This window comes from Eimeria mitis, genomic scaffold (genome assembly GCF_000499745.2).
Source record: "Eimeria mitis Houghton genomic scaffold, Emh_scaff197, whole genome shotgun sequence".
Lineage (NCBI taxonomy): Eukaryota > Apicomplexa > Conoidasida > Eucoccidiorida > Eimeriidae > Eimeria > Eimeria mitis.
In genome coordinates, this window is record NW_013570294.1 from 9,578 (window position 1) to 23,977 (window position 14,400).

Sequence of the window (14,400 nt, forward strand, 5' to 3'; positions counted from 1 at the left end):
TTCCTGTCCCCTACCATCGCAGGAGGAGACAGAAGAGACGAGGAGCACAGCTCCGTGCGAGCCTGCCCTGCAGCCAAAGGCTGCTGCTGCAGCAACTCCCACTGCAGCAACTCTCGCTGCAGCAACTCTTGCTGCTGCTGCTGCGCAGGTACACCCTGCTGGCAAGCCCACGCCTTTAGAGCGTGCAGGCTCCTGGAGCACCGGTCTAGAGCAGCGGCTGCAAGCCACCAACAACAGTAGCAGCAGCAACACACTCTTCTTTTGCCTTCTTCGGCGTTTTGGCGTTTTTCCTCTTCCGCTCTAGTTCATCACAGGGGCACATTCAATCGAATCTGCAATTATTTGCTGTTGGCCTAACGCTGCCAGAAACCGCCCCGCTCGCTGCGGATCCTCAGGGACAGCCCTTGATTTTTATCGCTTCCCCAGAAGCAGTAGCTGCTGCTGTTGCAGCAAGAACAGCAGCACAACCACTACCAGCAGCAACACCAGCAGGAGGAACAGCAGCAGCAGCTGCTGGAGCAGCACGATGGGTGGGCAGGCATTCCATGTATCCTTGAACTTCTTCTGTTGCGATCTGTAGGGGCTGCTAGAGCCTCTGTTTTCGGGGTGAGAGGCGGGGCCCCGGGGGGCTCCTGAGGAAGAAGATGTTGGATTCTTCTCTATGGGGCCGTTTGCTGCAGGTGCTGCAGCGCACGCTGCGGAATGCTGCTGCTGCTTCTCTGCGTCGTGTGGTGTTGGGTTCAGTTGTTAAGCGGCTGAGCAAGCAGCAGCTAGAGGTTGCAGTAGGTGGGGGGGAGGTTTGTCTCCTTTCTGTTGATATAGAAACGAAACCCCTTACAGATGCGCTGCATGCAGCAGGTTGGGGATGTCTCTCCGTTGTCAGCTGCCACGTTGGCTCTATTACCCTCAAGCTGCCCCTCACCCTCCGCATATCAAGACCTACACTTCTGATACGTATACAGGGCCCCCTACAGGGGCCCGTAGACGGTACAGTACAGGGGTTCCTGCCACCCGAAGCGCCAGCAGCAAATGCTGTTGCTGCAGCTGCTGCTTCGGCAGCAGCTGTCGCTGACGAAACACCTCCGATGCAGCCACAGCACCCCCACCACTACCCTCCCGGGGGCCCCCAAGGGGGCCCTCTGCATTGGGAGGCACCTGCTAAAGCAGCAATGAAACGGGGGAGTTTGCAGTCGATAGCAAGGAGGGCCGCTAGGGGGCTCACCTCTTGCGCAGTCAAGGGTCTTGCGGACACGAAGCACGGGTCAGCATCTGCTGCTGCTGCAGGAGCAGCAACCGCCGCCGCCGCAGCAGCAGCAGCAGGTGGAGGTGCCGGCACGGACGGGTCGTCGCTGGCTCAGGGCATGCATCGTACGTTCACTAGAGAGGAGATTCCTGCTCTGTCTGAGGCCCCCTCATCTTTGTTCTCTTCGGAAGCGTCCAGAGAAGCTCATGCTGCCGGCGACTGGGGGCCCCCATCGGGAACGCCTTGGGCCCCTGTGGAGGGGCCCCCCGTTGCAGAGAGTACCCTGTATGGCATGGAGTCTCTGCTGGCGCTGCTGCGTCGTGCACTGCACAGCGCAGCAGGGGCAGTAGACCTCTCTGTAGAGCTCATCACCATCTGCATATACGCAGAGGAGGACCCCCAGTGTCCCACCCACGGACCCCTGCAGACACCATCGCCAGGGGCCCCTGACGTGGGCCCTGCCGCTGCAGTGAGGCGCTGCAACTCCTCCTGGGACCTCGAGACAGGTGACGGAGGACAACCGGACAAGAGTAACGATGCAGAAGCAACAGCAGCAGCAGACCACATACCAGAGGCTGTACCCTGTGGCTACAACGGGGCCCCACGAACTGCGTTGAGTCCTCCTTATAACAGGAAGCCCCAACACAGCCGGCGGCGACAGTTGCAGCAACACGGGTCAGGAGGGGACCCCTGGTCTTCAGGTGCTCACTCTCTCGCAGGTTCCCCCTGGACAGCAGAGGGGCCCCCAGGGGGGGGGGCCCCAGGGGGGCCCCCAGGGAAAGCTGCGGGGTGCCACCCACGATCGCTTTGGGCAGTGCGTTTGCATTTGGAGGGCCTCCGTGGGTGCGACTCGTTTGAAGGCGGCGCGCAGCTGCAGCTGGGGGGCTTTCAGGTGTCTTTGCTGCCCCCTCTTCCTGTTGCAGCGTTTAGGTCGAGAGGAGAAGATAGCTGGGTTGCTGCAGCAGGTCTGCTGCTGCTGTCCACCAGGGCCCCCAATAGCGTTAATGGGTGGCGGGTGCCCCTTCGTGCCACGGGGGGCCCCCCGCAACAGCCTGCGACAGCCACTGACCAAGCAGTAGGAACGGCGGCAACAACAGCAGCAGCAGCAGCAGCAGCAGCAGCAAGGGAGGGTGCTGCCCAGATCATTGGAAGGGTCGCCTTGCAGACGGGGCTCCGCTCTGTAACGGCCATGCAGTCCGAGGCACACATGAGGGAGTGTGTGTCGCTCCTGCACAGACAGCCAAGTGCTGCTGCTGCTGCTAGTACTCCCGCTACTGCTGCAGCGTACTCGAGGGGACCGCTCGCAGCAGCAGCAGAAACAGCAGCAGCAGCAGCAGCAGCAGGCGAGTGGACCGCCGGCAGGTGCAGCTGCGACGGCTGCCTCAATGAGGCGCGCTGCATGTTTGCTAGCAGCAGCAGCAACAGCACCAACAGCAGCAGCGAATCCTCAGAAGTTCTTTTTGACTATGGCGTTTGTCTCTCTGTCCCCTTAGTGCTGGTGTTGCTGGGCCCGGAGCACCTGCGTCTCCTGCGCCTTATAGGGGAGGCCCTCGGGCTGCAGCCGGGGTCATCGACAGCAACCAGCAGCATCACCTGCAGCAGCAGCATGAGCCGAATCAGCAGCTGGAGCAGCAGCAGCAGGAGCTGCCACACGAGCCCACGCGAGCCTTCGCAGGACCCCCTGTTGCGTTGCGAATCCGCAGCAGCAGCAGCGGAAGCGCCAGAACAGAGCGTCGCTGGCACTAGCAGCAGCAGCAGCAGCAGCAATAGCAATAGCAACAGCAGCAGCAGCAGCAGCAGCAAACGGAGCAACAACATTGGCATGTTCACTCCTGGCAGTAGCATTTTGGCGACTGGGGCTTGGGGCCCCCGTGTACAGCAGGAGGGGGGCCCTCTTGTGGGCCCCCCTCTAGCAGGCTCTGTGCCCCGCTCAGTGTTTTTTGGAGAGGAGGGTGGAGACAGTTGCAGCTTTGGAGGGCCCGCAAGAAGTGAGGGGGCCCCATGGGCCGCCCCTGCTGAGGAGAGCGAAAACCCTCGCGAAGCACCCCAGGGGGCCCCCTGGTGGTGGCGCGCTGCTGCGTTTTGCGCGCTGGTTGACAGAGGGGGTAGTGAGTTTGGGATAGAGTCGGGGATCGGATCCCAGGATCCGGAGGAGTCGGACCTCCCGCTTGGGGGAGAGGTGCTGCCGTTCCCTCCTGTTGAGGAGGAGCTGCAGCAGCTGCAGCAGCTGCAACAGCAACCGCAGCAGCAGCTGCAGCAGCAGCAGGAGCGACAGCGGCAGCAGCATCGGCTCCAAAGGAGGTTGCAAAACCAGGAAGAGCTGCAGCTGCCCAAGGAAAAGGGGAGGCAACTGCAGCAGCAGCAGCATCAACAACAGCTGCTGCTGCTGCAGGCAGGGGTGGAACAGCGGCAACAGCACAAAAACAATTGCTTTTCCGTCGAGAACGAAGCAGCAGCACGGATAAACACGCAGCAGCAGACAGCAGCATGTGAAACGCATCACATGTGTAGACGTCCTCAAACACAGCAGCAGCAGCTGTTGCAGCAGCAGCAGGAGCGGCAGCTGGAAGGGGTTGCGCCGCACCTCTATAGCGGAGATGTTATCGGTGGTTGTCCCGCTGCTCCTGCTGCCGCGGCTGCAGCTTGTGGTGAGGGTCCTTGTGCTGCATACACGCCAACTTTTGACAGCAGGAGCGCAGCAGCTGCATGCTTCGGACGCAGCACAGCGGCACCGGCAGCACCTGCACCAGCAGCAGCAGCAGTGACAGCAGCAGCAGGTGCCATTTCTCCTCGTGCTTCGTTTGTCGTCAGCTTAGCAGTGAAAACAGTGGCTGTTCACTTCGTCAGCAGCAGCAACTTCTGTCCGCTGCTGCTGCCGGACTGCGGCCTGCCGTGGGGCCCCGGCGGGCCCCCCGCAGCTTCTTGGGGGGCCGACGGGGCCCCCTTTGAGGGTTCTCAGGAGAACGCGGGTGCGGCAGACACAGCGCAGCAGCACGAACAGCAGCAGCAGGTGAGTAGCTGCGGGGGGCCCCAGGGAGCGCTCGTACAGGCAGCAGCGCTAGCACGAGAGTTTTGTGTGACTGCTTCTGCTCCTGCTGCTGCTGCCATCTCCACGGAGCAAGTCTTTAGGAAAGGGGGGCCCTGCAGTCTCCTGTGGGCCCCCGTGCCTTCTGCGCATATCTTGTCTCTATTTGTTTCTGATTTGTCTGTCTCTGTCTTTTCCCCTACCTGCAACAGCAGCAGCAGCACCAGCAGCAGCGGCTGTGGGGCCCTGGCTGGTGGGTGCGCTCCTGCAGAAGGGGTGCTCTTGAACGCAGTGCCTTCGGCTGCTCCGTTTACAGGAGCAGCAGCAGCAGCAGCAGCAGCTGCGTCTGCTGCTGCAGCAGATGCAGGAAGAGGAGGGGCCCCTCGGGCCTTAGGCTCGGGAAGGCTATCATCAGTAAACATGCGGACACAGCAGCAGCAACAGCCGCAGTTGACACAGTCACAACAGCAGCTGCAGCAGCAGCAACCTTTGCACGTGCTACAGAGTGTGCTGTTTGTGGGGCAGTGGGCCCTACAGTTCTATGAGGCGAAAAACTCAGGGGCCCCAGCAGCAGAACCGTGGGGCCCCGGGGCCCCCGAGGGGCCCCTTAGACGTGTGTGGAGGAGCTTGCAGCAGTTTAGGCAACCCGCTGCTGCGGATCAAGGAGCAGCAGAAGCAACAGGTGCTGCTGCTGCTGATATGCATGTTGCAGAAGCTTCGGCTGCAGCAGCAGCTGCTGCTGCCAGTGAAGAGGAAGCCTCGCTTTCTCTAGAGTCGGTAGCTGCTGCTTCTCCTCTTCCCAACACGCCTCCGCAGCTTTTTAGCAGTGGCAGTCTCGGTACGTGCAGCAGCAGCTGCAACAACAGCAGCAGGTGCAGCAGCATCTGCAGCAGCAGCAGCTGTAGCAGCAGCTGTAGCAGCAGCAGGAGCAGCAGCAGCAGCAGGAGCAGCAAATCCAACACCGCACCTGCGGCTAACAGCAGCTTGGGGTCAGGGGAGAATGGTTCTGAGGGACTGAAAGAGCTGCTGAGTGGAGACGGCGGTGCTGCACGAGCAGCAGCAGCTAGCAGCAGCAGCAGTAGATGCAACAGTAGCAACACCAGGACGCCAGAAGCACCAGACAGGCAGAAACCGATCAGTACGCCGACGCCGAAACGTCGTGCAGAGGCAAAAAAAGGAGGAACAACGACAACAAAAAATAACAGAGCGGGCAGCAACCCTAGCTGCAGAAACCGCTGCAGCAGCAGCGACAGCAGCAATAGCAGCAGCAAGAGCAGCAACAACAGCAACACCAGCAGAAACAACAGCAACACCGGCAACAAAAACAGCAGCAGAAACGACAGAAAGTGCAGCAGCAGCAGCAGCAGCAGCAGCAGCAGTAAGAGGAACAGAAGAGGCAGCAGCAGCAGCGACAGCGCATTTGAAGAGTCCGTTAGAGAGCAAAGACAAGCACAAGACGAAGAGGATCTCGCCAGCAGAACTGCTGCAGCAGCGTCTAGGATGCCTGCCGCAGCAGAAACAGCAGCAGCAACAGAAACACCAACAGCAGCAGCAGCAGACAGGGAAGCTGCGGATTGGCCAAGTGGAGTAAAGGCCCCTGCTTCATCTGCAAGGGGACGCAAAGGGCGTGGTGCAGCCACGGCAGGAGGGGCAGGAACGGTAACAGCAGCAGCAGCAGCAGCAGAAGCAGCAGCAGCAGCAGCAGGAAGAACAGGAGGGTGGAAGGGCGTCCTCAGAGGTAGACGTTTTGTGCTCAAGGAGGGAGGCTCGAATGCTGCTGCTGCAGCTCCGTCAGCAGGAGCGACGCCAGCAGCAGCAGCAGCAATAGAAACAGCAGCAGATGAGGAGCAAGAGAAGGACCAGTTGCAGCAGCTGGATATTGCTGCTGGCCCCGGCAGCGCATGCAGCAGCAGCAAGTTCCTCTCTCCTCAGTGCAGCAGCACGCCTGACAGTGGCACATCGGAAGAAGTTACATGCCCCATAAGAGTAGCAGGTTCACCAGCAGCAGCAGCAGCAGCAGCAGCAACAGCACCAGCAGCAGCAGCACCAGCCGCAGCGACGGGGAGAAAGGGAACGCGGAAGAGCTTCTTGAAGCCTGGCGGGAAGCAGCCGAAGCTTGATGCTGAGCAAGTGCCACCAGTAGAAACAGCAGTAGCAGCAGATGCTGCTGCTGCTGTTGCTGCTGCTCATGCTGCTGCTGCTGCTCTGCAGTGTACAGGGAGCGACGAGGATATGTGCAGCAACATCTTAGGAGGGGAAGTTTTGGATGACCCCTTTGACACCTTCTCCCTGGCCCAGCAGCAGCAGAGGCAACAGCAGCAGCAACAGCAGCTGCTGAAGCAGGAGGTGCAGCAGCAGCAGCCGGATATGTCAACAGCAACTGAAGAGGCTTTAGGGAATGCGCAGGGCACATACGGCGCAGTGACAGGCGCAGAAATAGCAGCGGCAACGGCAGCAGCAGCAGCAACAGCAGCAACAAGGCTTCTGTGCGGTGCTGCTCCTGAAGCTCGATGGGTTTCTTCTCGTCAGGCGGTGGACGGGCCCTCGTTTGTTGCTGCTGCGTCAGTCCCTGGCAGCAATACTGCAGCAGCCGAGCTTTTCAACTGCAGCAGCAGCAGCAGCAGCAGCAACAGCAGCAGATGCAGCAGGAGCACCAGGAGCCTTGGCGTTCCGCAGCGGGTCGTGCCGGCGCTGCAGGAGCTGACGGAGGCTCTGAACGCTGCAGCAACTGGAGGGGCCTTTGGGGGGGGCCCAGTGGAGTACCAGGCGCACTTGCTGCTGTTTGGGGCTTGGCGGGAGGCAGCAGTAGGCAGAGGTTCTGATGCTGCTGCTGTTGATGCTGCTGCAGCTGCAGATGCTTCTATTGCTGCTGCAGCAGGAGGGACAACGTGCGGTTCGGGGAGACACAGACAGCGAGGCTCGCACGGCAAGAGGCTGCATACGTACAGATGCAGTAGCAGCAGCAGCAGCAACAGCTGCAGCAGCGGCGGTGAAAGCGACTACAGCCGCAGCAGCAGGAGTAGCCCTTTGGGATTCAGACGCACAGGGGCCCCTCTGCTGAGATGCAGGGGGAGTCTGAACGCGCGCTGCTGCCACAGAGAAGAAACCACAGCAGCAGCAGCAGCAGCAGCAGCAGCAGCAGCAGGTTGGGGGGGATATGCTGAGGGGTTTGATCATTCCAGGAGCTCTTTTGCTGCTTCGCCTCGGGGGGAGTACTGCTCCTTCCGACGCCGCAGACACAGCAGCAGCAGCAGCAGCAGCAGCAGCAGTAGCGGCAGCGGGAGCAGCAGCAACAGCAGCAGCAGCAGCAGCACTTCAGCAGGGTTTGTGAAGGTGCCTGAGGAGCTGCAGTGGGGCGTTCATCAGGGAGTCTCGATCACTCCTCTCGTTGCTCCCCCTGCTTTCCGCTCTGCGCACCTAGGTGCAGCACGAACAGCAGCAGCAGCAGCAACAGCAGCAGCAGCAGCAGCAACGGGGGACGTGGCAAGAACGCATTTGACAGCCAAGACCAAGGGAGAGGGGGCCCCTCCTGTACCCTCTGCTAGCAGGGGGGCCCCTGCGTCGAGCGGGGACAGCCCAGATAGACATCCACTTGTAGCGCTGCGGCTTTCTTACTTCTCCTCTCTGCTGCTTCCTCAGGTTGCTGCTGTGCCCCGGCACTATACAGACACCGTGGGGGGCCCCCCCCGCGTCGCCTCCAGGCCCCACACTCCACAGGCTTTGGCGTCAGCAGCAGCAGCAGCAGCAGCAGCAGCACCACCACCACCACCAAACCCAGCTGGTGCTGCAGCAGCGGCAGCAGGTAGGAATGGTACCACCTCGACTGCTGTGCACACTGCACTTCAGCCAGCCCTGTCCGATACAGCAGCAGCAGCTGCTGCTGCTGCTGCTGCAGCAGAGGCAGCCTCTGCTGCTGCTGCAGCATGGGCAGACCTGAGCCTGGAGATCGTCATCGGCCAGCTGCCCATTCAAATCTTAGGGGGCATCTTGCAGGTAAATATTGCTGCTGCTTCTGCTGCTGCTGCTGCTGGTTCTGCTGCTGTTGCTGCTTTTGCTAGTGCTGTTGTTGCTGCTGCTAGTGCTGTTGTTGCTGCTGCTAGTGTCGTTGTTGCTGTTGCGGCTGCTGTCTAGAGCCGTGATACTGTCGCTGTTGCTGTTGTTCCAGTTGGTGCTGTTGCTGCTTCTGACGTTGCTTCTATCCACGGTGTTTGTGCTGCTGCCGCTGCGGCTTACGCTGCTGCTGCTTCTGCATCAGCAGCAGCACTTCATCTGCTGTTTCTGTGTTGATTCTTGTTGACATTGCTGCAGTTGCTGCTGTTGCTGCACTTGCTGCTAGTGCTGCTGCGCTTGCTTCGCTTAGAACAGAAGTGTACGTATCGTGTCTCTCATGTGCTGCTGCTTCGACTCTGCTGCTTTTGCTGCTCTAAGGTCTGCGACTTGGCGTCAGCTGCGCTACTGCCTTGTCCTGCTGCTGGGTCCGATGCAGCAGCAGGCGCAACCGCAGCATCAGCAGCAGCAGCAGAAGCTGCTGCTGGGCAGCTGGCACTGCAATCCGCTGGTGAGCGGCTCCCTGTTTACTTCAGTCTGTCTCTCTCGTGTCTTCGTCTCCACGTCGGCGCCTCCGAGAGTTCAGAGGCAGCAGAATCTATTACAGCAGCAGCAGCAGCAGCAGCAGAAGCTGCAGGAGCAGCAGCAGCTCCAGGTATAGAGCTGCAGTATCTCCACCCGGAAAGTAACACTGTAGGGCAAGAGCTGTTCGACAGGAGCAGTAGCAGCAGCAGCAGCAGCAGCAGCAGCAGCAGCAGCAATCTCCTTGTGGATATGTGCGGGTTGAAGGCTACGTACTGTCCAGGCGAACCGTTTTGGGGAGAAGACAGCAGTAGCAGCGGCAGCAGCAGCAGCAGCAGCAGCAGCAGCAATAACAGCAACGACGGCAGCAGCAGCTGTACAGTCACCAGTGGCGCCCCAGCAGATTCAGACTCTTCCCGAGCCTGTCATGCATCTTTGCTGCTGCAGCAGCACATCCGCTGCTTCTTGCTGTACAAGCGAAAGCAGCAACAGCAGCAGCAGCAGCAGCAGCATCACGACGCTCTGCAGCAGCAGCCTTGGGTGTATCGGCTGCTGTTCTCTACCTGTGTGCCTAGCGACTCAACGCGTGACCCTTCAAGGGGCCCCTGGATGGGGGCCCCTGGGGGCCCCCCAATACAGCAGAAGTTTGCGTGGATGCCGCTGGTACCCATGCTAACAACTCCAGCCCCTTCATTCTCTTATAGGTGTCTCGGCCCGCCCGCCCACAACTCTCGAGCAGCAGCCACTGCAGCGGGAGCATCGTCAGCAGCAGCAGCAGCTGCTGCTGCTATCGGTGCAGCAGCAACTGCTGCAGCACCGCCCCGCAGATGGGATGCTGCAGAGGCGCCCACCGATGAGGCAGGGAGGTGCGCGGACGGGCAGCAGCAGAAAGTGCAGCAGCAGCAGCAGCAGCAGCAGCAGGAACAGCAGCAGCAGCAGCGGGAATGTGAGGTGGCATCTCTTCATGTGCCGTTTGTTGAGGCCTCTCTCGACTCCGAGTTGGCTGTCCCCTTGGGTGACCTGATGCAGTGTGTCTCCTGGGTCTCCAGCGCCTTCAGCAGCAGGGGAGAAGAAACAGCAGCTGCTGCAGCAGGAGCAGCAGCAGCAGAGCAACAGCTACGGCAGAAACCGCAACTGCAGCAGCAACTGCAGCAGCAGCAGCAGCAGCAGCAGGTGCAGCCCCTGTGGAGACGACTGCTGGGAACACCCGGCAGCAGCGCGAGTGTCTCCTTCGGGGCGGTCTCGCTAGACTGCTGCCTGAAGAAACGCAGCTGCAGCAGCAACAAAAACATGAGCAGCAGCAGCAGCCACAACAGCAACAACAACAGCAGGTTGACGAGCTGGCACTGTTGGGCCCCATTGCCTACGGATCTTTCAGCAGCAAATGCAGCAGCAGCAGCAGCAGCAGCAGCAGGATGTGTCTGTCGGTGCAGCAACTGCTCGAGTGGGGTGTACATTGAGCTGGGGAGGTTGTTGTGTTCTTTCGCTTGTCTTCCTGGCGTCTCAGCAGCAGAGGGGGCGGCAGCAGCAGCAGCAGCAGCAGCAACAACAGCAGCAGCAGATACGTGCTGCACGCGCTTGCTGGGGTCAGCCTCACTAGGCAGCATTGCAGCCTTCAGTTGTTCGGAGCCGGTGTTTTACACCTGGAGGGCCTCCTTATATCAGGGCAGCAGCTCCCCACGCGACGCAGCAGCAGCAGCAGCAGCAACAGCAGCAGCAGCAGCAAATTGCCGTGGAGGTTCTGCTGGTACCCCGTATTCCCTTTCAGTGCAGGAGAGAGACTGTGTGTTCTCGGTGATCGTTGGTGGGAGAGATCTCGGCGACGATCCCTGCAGCAGCAGCAGCGACACCACTAGCAGCAGCAGCAGCAAAAGCAGCAGCAGCAACAGCAGCAGCAGAAAGTACATCTGTATAGAGACTGTGGAGGTGAATGCAGAGTGCCTCGTGGGCGTCTGCAGCACAAGGGCATTAGAAGGAGCCACTGCATGTCTTACAGTCCTCGAGCAGTGTCTGGTAGCAGCTACACCCACGCCGCAGCCGCAGCAGCAGCAGCAACAGCAGCAGCAGCAGCAGTTGCTGCCGCCGCTGCAGCAACAGCAGCAGCAGGAAGGGATCACATTTTCGTTCGAGGGATTGCGACTGAAAGGAAGCATATCTCAGAGCTTGTTGCTGCTTCCGCGTTTCTATGAAGCACTGCAACCTGCAAGGGAAGCTCCACCAGCAGCAGCAGCAGCAGCGGCAGCAGCAGCAGCAGCAGCAGCAGAAGCGGTGGTTCAAGGAGGGCCCCAGGAGTGGAAAGAGGGCCCCGAGGGCCCCAGCATGAGGGGGCCCCCCGACGCTAGCGAGCCGGTACTGGACTTAGAGGGCGCGGGCTGGCTGGCAGTGCTGCACGTGAAGGCTCTGCGCCTTGAATCGCAGCAGCAGCAGCAGCAGCAGGGGCAAGGGCAAGGGCAGGCTGGGTGGAGAGGAACGGCTGCAGCAGGAGGTACAGCAGCAGGAATAGTAGGGTCAGCAGCAGCAGCAGCAGCAGCAGCAAGACTGCATATTGGCGTTCACTGCAGCTCATTGGAGTTATATCTTCTGGATGAGGGGACACGTCTCTGTCGCTGTGCTGCAGCAGGTGATGAGGTGTCTCTGCAGCAGCTGTCTCTGGTGCCGCTGCCTTCGCCTCTGATACGAAGGCCCTTCCTTGCTGCAGGGGCCCCCTGGGATGCACTTGCATCCGCTTGCTGCTGCTGCTGCTGCTGCGGCGGCGGCAGCAGCAGCAGCAGCAGCTTCTGGAGAGGGGACAATCGCGCTGCGACCTGCCCTAGGGACGGATTGCTACCAGCAGCAGCAGCAGCAGCAGCAGCAACAGCACACCACAAGGCTCCCTTACCGGCTCTTGTCTTCAGAGCAGATGCAGCAGCTCCTCTGCTTCCCCGCTGCGGGTTGATGCGTCTGTTGGTTGCTGATGGGTCTGTCTGTTCGCTGCTTCTTCCAGCAGCTCTAGGAGTTAATAGCACAGCAGAAGCAGCAGCAGCAGCAGCAGCACCAGCTTCTGCTGCTGCTGCAGCATGTGGTGTTGCTGCAACAGGCAGCAGCAACCCAGGGTCGTTTCGCGGGCTGCTGCGCTGCAGCAGCATGGAAGGGACCCTGTCCCCAGACAGCCTGCGGTGTCTGCTGATTGTCTGCGTAGAGTTGCAGTGTCTCCTTTCTCTACAGGAGACACCAGCAGAGCTGCAGCGTCTAGCGAACGCATGGGAACGTCTCCTCGCTGCTGCTGCTGCTGCTGCTGGTGTTGCAGCAGCTGCCGGCGCAGCAACTGCTGCACCTGCTGCACCAGATGCTGCGGCTGCTACTATAGCAACTGCAGCAGCCGCTGCACGCAAAAACCAAAAGCAGCGGGAGACAGCAGGAGACAGCTCAGAGACACTCCTTGAAAGGGCGTCAGAAGGCATTCTGCAGAACCGCAGCAGCCGGCAGCAGCAGCAGCAGCAGCAGCAGCAGACAAATCTGCTAGAAGGTGTAGACCTTAATGCATTTCTAGTGCAACGGGGAGGCAACAAACATGGGGGCCCATTGGGGACCCAGCAGGGGCCCCCAAAGGGCCTCCTCAACCTGTACCCTTCTGTTGCGCTGCCTGCATTTGCTTCGTCGTCAACGACCCCCAGAGCAGCAGCAGCAGCAGCAGCAGCAGCAGCAGCAGGTACGGTGGCTGCTTCTTACGAGGACATCCCACAGGAATCCAGCGTTTCCCTCATCAGAGACTACGTTGCTGCTGCACCTGCTGCTGCTACTGCAGCAGCAGGAGCAGCAGACGTCTGTCGCCGAAGGACAGCCAACCAGCGCGAGAGCGCAGCAGCAGCNCAGCAGCAGCCGCGGAGGCAGCAGCAGGAACAGCAGCAGGAGCAACTGGGGGGGCAGACAGATTTAAGGAGGCGCTGAAGACTGTATCGGCAGCAGCAGCAGCAGCAGCCACCGCTGGTGCAGCAGCAGCAGCAGCAGCAACAGGGCAGGAGGAGGAGAGTGATGATTCCGAGTCTTCTTGGGAGGAGGCAGCAGACGGAGACACTTCAGGTGTATCTGCAGCTGCCCGCAGCAGGGCCCATGTGTCGTGTACAGCAGCAGCAATAGAAGAGATGCAGCAGCTCGAAGCAACAACCCGAGCAGATGTTGCAGCGCTCTATAAACAAGACAGAGAGGGGCCCCCTGGGGGCCCCCAGGAGACGCCTGCTGCTGCTGCAGCATCTGCCTCTCTTGTCATGCAGACTGAACAGGATAAAGACCAGACTAGCAGCAGCAGCAGCAGCAGCAGCAACAACAACAACAGCAGCAGCTTTCGCGGGTTGCCTGTGGGTGTGGCGGCAACAACAGAGGATTACTTCGGGATGCCTGCTGCTGCTGCTGCTGCATCTACAGGGCCTCACTATTTCTTTGACTTCTCTTCATCTGGGCCGAGCAGCTGCAGCGAGGAAGAGAGCTGGCGTTTGCCTGTGGAGGGGGCCCCCTGGGGCCCCCCCTTGGGGGGCACCTGGGGGCCCCTGCTGCAGCAGCGGGCCCGCATAGAAGACCCCGAGACTGGGCTTGTGCAGCAGGTCCCCTGGGGGCCCCTGCTGCAGCTTGAGGTGGGTACAGCTTCTCTTACATTCTTTCAGGGGCCCCACTTCTCCGACGGGGTGCAGCCGCCCCTGGGGTTGCGGCCTGACTTGCTGCGTCTCTGCTGCAGCAATACCAGCGCTGTTCTCGCGTGCACAGGCAGCAGCAGCAGCAGCAGCAGCAGCAGCAACAGTACTAGCAGCAGCAGCAGCAGCAGCAAAGGGGGATTGCGGCGGTTTTTCGGGTTGCGTGTTGGTGATGTAAGTATAGAAGATTTGGTTGAGGGCTCTTCGTTTGGCTTGCTGCTGAGATACCATGAAGACGAGCTGAGCAGGCCGCGGCCTTCATCCTCTTCTATGCTGCGTGTCTTAGCTACAGAGTACTGGCTGCCTCCTCCTCCACAGGAGCAGCAGCAGCAGCAGCAGCAGGAGAAGCACCAGCAGCAGCACCAGCACCAGCAGCAGCAGCAGCAGCAGCAGCAGCAGCTAGAATATGATGTAGATGTCACCGTGCTACCTTTTGCGGTGTCTCTACACCAATGCACTGTCGATGCTGTTGCTGCTTTCTGGGAGCAGACGCTTCTTGCTGGTGCTGTTGAGCTGCAGCCTTCGTTGCTGCTGCTGGAGGAGGAGCAGCAGCAGCAGCAGTCTGCTGCTGCCTGCAGCAGGGGGCCCCCCTCTTCAGCAAGGGGAGGGGGCCCCCGCGGGGGTCCCCCCAGCGGGGCCTCACCGTCTACCTTTCGCTCGCGGGCCCACTGCGAGAGGCACCACGACCATCACCAGCTCGTCTACCAATACCAGCATGAACACAGACAGCGCGCAAAGCAGCAGCAGCAGCAGCAGCAACAGCAGCAGCAGCAGCAGTCCAGGAGGCGGAGAGGGGCCCCCTCAAACTTTGCGTGGGAGCCGCCGACAGCAGCAGCAGTACCCTTTGATTTCATTGGGTATGGAAGGGGGCCCCCCAGGGTATCCCGCCAGCAGCAGCT

The 14,400-nt window shown here is 60.6% G+C and overlaps 1 protein-coding gene across 1 annotated transcript in view; it reads left to right on the forward strand.

Annotated features, from left to right (window-relative positions):
- Positions 1–644: 644 nt before the first annotated feature.
- Positions 645–14,400, forward strand: part of EMH_0002880 (uncharacterized protein) — a gene marked incomplete at both ends in the record, with an annotated part of 17,420 nt that continues 3,664 nt past the window's right edge. The window contains 4 exon segments of the mRNA XM_013496188.1: positions 645–8,261; positions 8,697–12,439; positions 12,622–12,683; positions 12,687–14,358. Coding sequence (XP_013351642.1) covers positions 645–8,261; positions 8,697–12,439; positions 12,622–12,683; positions 12,687–14,358 — 13,094 coding nt within the window.